At 42.1% G+C, this 8212-nt stretch overlaps 1 protein-coding gene across 1 annotated transcript; it reads right to left on the bottom strand.

The window, feature by feature from the left end:
* Window positions 1-228: 228 nt before the first annotated feature.
* dnd1 (DND microRNA-mediated repression inhibitor 1) lies at window positions 229-7210 on the bottom strand. The gene is given in 6 exon segments (XM_034222881.1): window positions 229-1410; window positions 1412-1497; window positions 2339-2471; window positions 3494-3819; window positions 5655-5760; window positions 7111-7210. Coding segments are annotated over 6 exon segments (1104 nt in total). The 5' UTR covers window positions 7132-7210; the 3' UTR covers window positions 229-978.
* Between the last annotated feature and the right edge of the window lie 1002 nt (window positions 7211-8212).

The raw sequence follows: 8212 nt of genomic DNA, 5'->3' as shown, positions 1-8212 counted from the left end.
TACAAACCGAGAGGCTAATCCTGACGCAGAGTGGAGAAGAGGACACCATCTTCCTCCATTCACCTGCAGGGAAGCACTGACAGTCATCTTCTTTGACCTCTCCAGTGCTTTGAACAGATATTTTTCTGTGGGTGCAACAAGCTTCACATCAGGGTGACTGGAGCGCTGCAGATCTGAGAGGAAGAGGCTGGGCTTCATCCAGGGAGGACGTGGAGACATGGGGGGGTGTTTCTCAATGTCGAGGACGCTTCCTTGGTAGGACATGTCTTCCGAGTCAATTTTCCGCCACAGATTTTGGGAAATTGGGCCATGCACCAAGCATTGTGGGGATTTTAAGACCGGAGGATACACATGTGCAGCCTCGAAATTTCCCGCAACGAAGGACTCAGTCCTCGGTAGAATTCCAAGGAACCTGGACATTGGAACAGTCCTTCGGCGGGACTCGATGACGTAGCATCCTTGAAATGGTGGCTCTGGAGGAGCCTTCCTCGACATTGAGAAACACCCATGGACTCAGTGAAGGCTCAGGGACATTTTGCAAAGTGAGAACACACTTCGGATCAAGATAACTTGATCTAGGATTAACACATCTGGGTCAGAATGGCCAGGATTATGATAGCCTGGGTTAAATAAAACCTGTTTGCAGAAAAGCATCTTCCTGTTGATAATCCCCACTCTGTGCAAGTGGTCATAATCAGTCGCAGTAAAGAGTTAACATAAATCATTCACTCCATACTTTACATGAAGAAACACCATCACATTTTCTTTTCAATCTCATTTATTAAAAATGAGGAACCAATAAAGAGTAACACGTAAAAAGCATGCACAAATAAAACACTGAAGTGGAACGACAAACAAGTGAAGTATAATAAAAGCATGCAGATAAAATAAGATAAAAATATAGAACACCTATCTGTAAATAACATTAACAAAGTAAACAGTGCTGCAGGAGGGGGTGGTGATCAGCTGGGGGGGCTATTAGTTGCAGATCTTATGCAGAACCTGCAGAGCCACAGCCTTACGAGCTTCGTCCACCGTGGCGTAGGCAGAGGATCTCGGTAAAATCACGACCTGCCCTTCGAAGTCGGGGGTTATCCCGGGGACGGACACCTCATAAATGAAACATATGAAGCCCCTGGCCCCCACGTGGCCCATCTTAATCTTGTACTGTGGCTTCCCAACACCCTTGGTCTCACACAGCTCACACAGCAGCACCATGGGGCACGGGCGGTAACCCTCCAGGGAGGAGGAGCTGGGAGGGGGCGGGGTCTGGGGGGGTTCTCCCACTGCTTTGCATAATTCCCTGGCATCCCTGGATGGAAGGCGGGCCAGGCGGGGAGGGGGGCTCGGAGGGGTGAGGACGTGGCGTGGCAGCTTCAGGGGGGTCGGAAAGAGGCTTTTAGATAATTGATGTGGAGGGGGGGGGCTCGTCAGTGGTCGACTTCATTGTAGACTGCCATTTGAGGGAGATTTTCAACTGAAAAAGCTTCTTGAACGCTGGGCACAAAGAGAAGAGCAGCAGTAAGGCGTTTTGACATCAGATAAAACATTATCTTGGGTATGTACTTGTGAATTCTCCTGAATAAGTACGTTTTAATGTTCTTAACCGGAGATAGATACATCATTACCCCACCTTCACAAGATAATACCTCAGGCTTTTTTTAAAAGATAAAACAAGAGTTTGGTTATTCTACGTCGTGCCACCTGTTGTATTTAAAGCGGTCACAAGCAGCCAGACTCAAACCAGAATGAACATCTAGTCCTCACAGAGATGGAGTGGGGAGAAAAGATCTTGTGACAGAAGTGAAACAGTCTCAATAGAAGTGTTGACAGCTGACCGTTAGTGGGTGTGAAGGTCAGATTGTCAGTATTGGAAATGTAAAACACAAAGTTCCTGTTAAGTCTTTTGAATCAAATCAAGTCAAAATAAAGTTTATCATAATACTAATAATTAAAGCTGCATTCAGCATTGCATTGCCCCCCCCCATTCTAACACCTTTGGGATATTGTCTACAGGCCTTGGTGAGTGCAGTGATGCTTTCACAACAGTTTGCAACAAATGGTTGCAATTTAAGTCAGAATAATATATCTGTTGTTGTTGTTGTTATATTCCAAAAAGCCAATTTACGGATAATAAAAAAGCAAATTATACAAATGTCAGCAATGACATGAATATGGGAGAAACCCCCTCAAGCCCAACCACTGCAGAATTGTTATTGATGTGCCCTACCTGACATATGTACCATTTCATTAGAGACATGCATTACAATGTATGAAAGGTTGACAACAAAAATGGGATCATATTTCCAGCGATGTGGTCCATCGCCTGAGCTCCTACCTTCCACCAGCACCCTCTTGGCCATAGAAGCATCATAGTGGGATGAGAAGACGACTATAGCAGACACCCCCACTATTCCAGGCCCTGCCTTCAGCGAGATCCTCTCCACCCCGTCCGCCATGCCACGCAGCACCTGGGAACACACACACACACGTTGCCTTGACTACCGGACACTACAGGCTCTGGGAAAACTTCATGGGACTTTTTTTACTTTTGTAAAACTCACTAAAGAGCTCCTCATTTTAATATGGCATGGTACTTTTTGTCTTAGAATATGGATTTGAAAAAGGGTAACAGTCCCACAGGCAAGACAGTACATGCGAGACCTGAAGAGTGCAGTCAGGTGTTCAGCTCTCCATGGGCCTGAGGTTAGCTCACACTAGCTACAGCCAACCTGTTACATACCAGTGGTGTTGTAGCACACACTCAGTCTGGCTGATTGACGGGTGGTGCTCACTCCAAAACTCACTTCCTATTCTATGCCACTCAATGTGCTGTTGAGGCATGTCAAATAGTAGGCCTTGGGAGCGAGTAGATAAATGATTATTCTCTTTTTACATCTGTGATTCAGTTCTACAGTATTGCAATGCTAAATGGTACAAGTGTTGGTCTACCAACTCAAAATCAAAACGGCTCCACCAGCTGAAAATCTGCTCAAAGATTGTAGGTCAACCTTCTGAGAAACTCCATGAACCAGCCCACGATAACATGATGATGCTGGCCAACGAGATCATCTCCGACCCAAACCATGTCCTGAACAGAGAATATGATAATAATATGAATGCTATTTATATAATATGAATGTCAAATCAAAAATACAGGGTCCAGAGATTCAATAAAGCTAGACTTCAGCATTACTTTGTGCACCAGTCAATCCTCCAATCAAACACAGAGCTAAATCCAAGGTTAAATGTACTCTAAAGGGTCTTGAGCATGTTTTTCCTCAGTGATCATGCTGATTTGGTTCATTTGTGTTCCCTTGTATCTTGTCTTAAATATTTGTCCTTGTTGATGTTGCGAATGGAGCTGCGAGACACATTTCAGACTCCTTTTACCTGACAATAAAGTATAATGGTATCGTAGATCAAAAGTATTTCTGAAAAGGAAGCATTTCCCTCTGTCAGCAGTGTTCTTCCCGTTCCCTCGGAGCGTTACCTGCAGCAGATGGTTCAGCTGGGTGCTGGCGGGCAGCTCTCCGATGCAGAGGCGACTCTTCTCTGTGCTGAGGCGCACACTGAGGTGGGGGCCGGCCTCCAGCCTGTGACCGTTCAGCAGGCGCACGGCACCGTTCGCTACAACTGGTGAGCTGTATTTGGCGTAGGCGAAGCCGCGGTTCTGCCCGCTGAAGTTCATCATGAGGCGGAACTCCCAGAGGGGGCCCACAGAGCCAAACAGGGGGATCAACACATCCTCGTAGGTGTCCCGCGGGATCTGGCTGATGAAAACCTCACATCCGGATCCTGGGGGGGGCAGGTGCCACACTGACCGCACAGAGGAGAGACGATGGGAGTAAGTGCATGGCTTGATTATATATCAATGATTGCTAATATCTATATTTAAGAATGGAAATACCATCCCAGTAAATAGGAACCAAAACTCGGTTCCAGATGAGAACCGATAAGAAAATGATGGGTAACGGGCACCCATACAAAATACACAATTTCTGTTCTGCTTAACGGTTCCTAAACGCGGTAGACCCTATAGTCCACCTGCGCCGCGGCGACCCGGTGGACTATAGGGTAACCAGGGGCGGACTGGCCATATGTGTGTTCTGGAGAATCACAGAACGTCCGGCTCGGTTCGCTGACGGCCGGCACCGCCCTTCATTTTTTTAAACGGCATCATGTGAGTTGCGCTGACAGGCGACAGAGGTCCACAGATGCCGCACAGCGAGGCTCTCCCCGCCCTCCCGTAGAAAGTTCACGAGCTCAGTCACTTCATAACACCAAAGATGGGTTGCGGTAAACGCTCTGAAGTGATGCTCCACTACACTAAGAAAGAAAAAGACAAGGCACAGTGTAATGCCTGTTAATAGCTGGCCACAGGCATAGCTCAGTTCAAATAAAGCACAGCTATACGTGCAATACATTTGTATTGCACGTATATATTTTGTATTTGTAAAAATGTCAGTTAAAGCTTAAAAGAATAAAGATATTTTTGTTATCTAAACATTTGACCTCTTTCTTTTATAATTTTGGAATCGAAACGGGGAATCGATAAGAACCGGAATCGATAAGCAGAACCGGAATCGATACATTTCAGAAGATACCCATCCCTACCCAGTATCAAGAAATGTTTTCATACATTTTTACAAGAGGGTTACAATTTGAATAATTCTAAACATCTATACTGAAAATCTAAAATAGCACAAATTGAAAACCCCTGTAAACTAAAGGTTATCAGAGCATCACTATGTTCATGTTCATCACTGAGTTTTGAATCACAATCAAAGTGCAAATAAATCTAGTTAAAACTGAGAATGCAACAGCCTGTAACGTGTTAAAGAAAGAAAATATGGCACACGTGTTAGGGTCACTTTTGTTCCATAACAACTGCAAGCATTAAGCTTTATTGTCTTAATGTACATTTACTTAGTTTTTTCAACAAATGTTTACAATTTACTTTCATAAATACAAATAACAGAAATAAAATAGCAAAAATAATATGAAGACTGGATAGGTCTGCACAATATACCGATTCATTAAAAAACGGCCCCAATGTTAAACTACAAATATTCTGGGAGACGCAGTAGCCCACAGCAGCGGCCTCACAACGACTTCATCTCAACTCAAAGGATTAGAGAAGATATCTTTCTTTGGCAGCAAGAGCCAGCGTTTACCCTCTGTCACCTGTCAGTGTGCAACTTGACGTTACATAAAGGACAACAGCATTATACATTCATGCATGACGGTCCTGTGACTCTCCAGCCGCCCCTGAACCCACACTGCTTTACAGATGAATGGAAGTTAACATTTTATCCCTTGTTTTCAGATTTGTATTTACTTATTTCAATAGTCCAGGTAGAATGGATGTGTCTGTTTAGAGTACCAGACATTGTTGTAAAGTGGGGCATTCATAGGTTTTGCTCAAGTGATCAATACATAATAAACTTCATGTTGTTGAATGGAAATATCATATTTAATTGATTTAGTTTCAGTTATTACCCATAAGCAACTTATTTTAATGTAAGAATTTGTTTAATTATCACATGTGATGCATCACAATATTCAACAACGTTATGGCCTGTTCTCCTGCAGTCCTAATACTGAATGAAACTGATCTTCGTTGCGAGGTGTGTGTGAGCTGCAGGTCTCACCCGCAGGCGGTCCTCCATACTTCCTCTGGCCGTTCACCTGAGCCAGCTTTGTGTCCGTTTCCATCAACCAGGCTTCTAGAGCCTGCAGCCGCTCACTGTTCAGCACCTGGGGGGGGCGACAACAACAACTCAGCAGCTCCTCTTCAAACAACTGATTCCAATCAGTTGTTCTTAGTTGTTCCTAGTTGCATAATCATTCTGCACACTAATAGTTGCCCAATAATTGTTCACACATTGATTTTCTCCTAAGAAAGGAAAAAACCTCACTTTTACTAATTAAAATAATCCTCAAAAATACAAATTCCCTAATAATTGTGCACACAGTGTATTTAGATGCCAATACTTTTGTTCTTTTAAGATTTCGAAAGCATGACTTTTACTTGTAACAGAGTATCTTCACAGCTAAGTGTTGCTACTTTTGTTTAAGTATAATATCTGAGTAGGCCTACTTCTACCACCACTGCATCTAGGGGCCCTTCAAAATTCAAATATTAGATTGATTTAGATTCTTCCGGATTGAAATATAAACAGAAACTGATACTTGTTCAATATGATATTGTGATACAGCTTTAAGTATTTTTCTGGTCTCTGGGGCAGCAACGTTATTCAATGTTACCCAAATGATAACACTGTCATGTATTACTACAGGGTTTGAGCTGACGGAATTTAGGCTAACAAGAAAGATGGTCAACGTTAAAGAAAAAAGTTTCAAACGCAGGAAGGACAGAAGTTTTTTTTGGAAAAGAGTTACGACAGGAAAATATTCGTCATTTCAAGTCATAACTTTAAAACTCATCTTTTATTAAAGCTTTTAACTAATGATGACACCACTCTGTCTGTTTCTGTATTACTGCTGCTATTGTTCAAACGCTGTATGTTATTGCGTGCGTTGGGGAATTTAGACCGCTGGTTCTGTAATTCATGTAAAGAACTTAGTGACTAGTTTTTGAAAAGTTCTGTATAAATAAAGTAATTATTATTACTACAATTATTATAACCAAACAAAAACAAAGAAACAATCCTTTTTTTAAATGAATGTAGACTAAGCGAACCGAGCACGCCGCCTTCACGGGCAGCTAAGGGCTAACATGTTTTTTTTTGTAAATTAATGTAGACTAATGGTAATGGTCCTCAACCAAGAGGCAGTGCACGGTGAACAACGTACAAACTAAAGCCAAACTAAATGTTTTCACAAGAAACCTTTACAAACAAGTTACGCCGCAAAGCACGAGAAGAGAAAATATTTTACACATTGTAGCAAAATGTGCGCACGTGTTTAGAAAAAAGATCGCTAGCCGACAACAAAATTAATTAACCAGTGTTGGAATCGGAGCTCGCGCCGTCACTGCAGCTAGCACTCAAATGTATTGTAAACATTTCCTCTCAACACGAGAGTACTTTTGGACTTAAAACACAATATATAAACGGACAAAAACAAAGTGAAGGAAACTATTACCTGCATGTGTATGACCTCCATACTCAGAGTTCAAGCGGATTGTGACGTCTTTGCCCGTGAACGCACGTTCAACCCAGAGCCATATAATAGAAGAGTTACGACAACGGAAGTCCAAAAACGGTTATCGTCACGTGGTTCATGTAGAAGAGGATCGTTCCCCGGAAGTTCATGGCGGGCAATGTGAATGCATTGATAACAGGAGATAGAACTACGATTTTTGGTAATTATTAGTGAATAAAGGTTTTGATTTGCAATATTTATACAACAAATCGATATGTGTATGTATTTACATCAATATGTTTTAAAAAATAAAATAGAATTAGCTAATATTAAGTGATAATATTAGGATTAGTGTGAACAACTAGTTTACATGTTAGGCTAACAGTGCCTTGGTTAAAGAGCCTGTTGCTGTTTATTTATAGCTTTGAATTCTTTAAAACCAATATTATCTTCTTAAACTTGTATGGTAGTCAGGAGCATCACTTTCTAATGTTGATTGATATATTTAGAGGGAGGGGATCTAAAGTAATGCTTTAAAATTCAGATTAGATTAATGTCTACCATTTTCTTAAATTCATGGTAGTTTCAGTAATCCCATGGTAATTGAGGACACAAGTTATCTAAATGACTAATGTCATCTTTATGGCTTTCAGAAAGGACAGGTGACTATCAAAGGACTAGCAGCAGCAGAATGATGATGATGATGTTAAATGTGTTGTTTTAGGAACATCCATTGCAAATACATGGAATTCAATAAACATTGAATAGCATATCATACAGTTTGTCTGTGCCTTTTCCTCCTTGTTGTCCTGGTTTGCTGTGCTGCCTCCTAGTCGCCACCATGGTTTGCTGTGCTGCCTCCTAGTCGCCACCATGGTTTGCTGTGCTGCCTGGAGATGCTCCAATCGCTCAGAGAAAGGAGTACGAATGTACAGCTTCCCCACTGACACAGAGCGGAGGAAGTAGGAGCAATTTCACGACCAACAGCAACAAAATATGTGATTTATATACAAACACTGCATTTGCACTTTTTCACAAAACGAAAACCACACCATTGGGAAAGCTTAATGTTTTGTTTAATACAAAAAACAGGGAAAGGCTT

This window comes from Gymnodraco acuticeps, unplaced genomic scaffold, assembly GCF_902827175.1.
Source record: "Gymnodraco acuticeps unplaced genomic scaffold, fGymAcu1.1, whole genome shotgun sequence".
Classification (NCBI taxonomy): domain Eukaryota; kingdom Metazoa; phylum Chordata; class Actinopteri; order Perciformes; family Bathydraconidae; genus Gymnodraco; species Gymnodraco acuticeps.
This window is presented reverse-complemented; position numbering and strand designations above follow the sequence as displayed.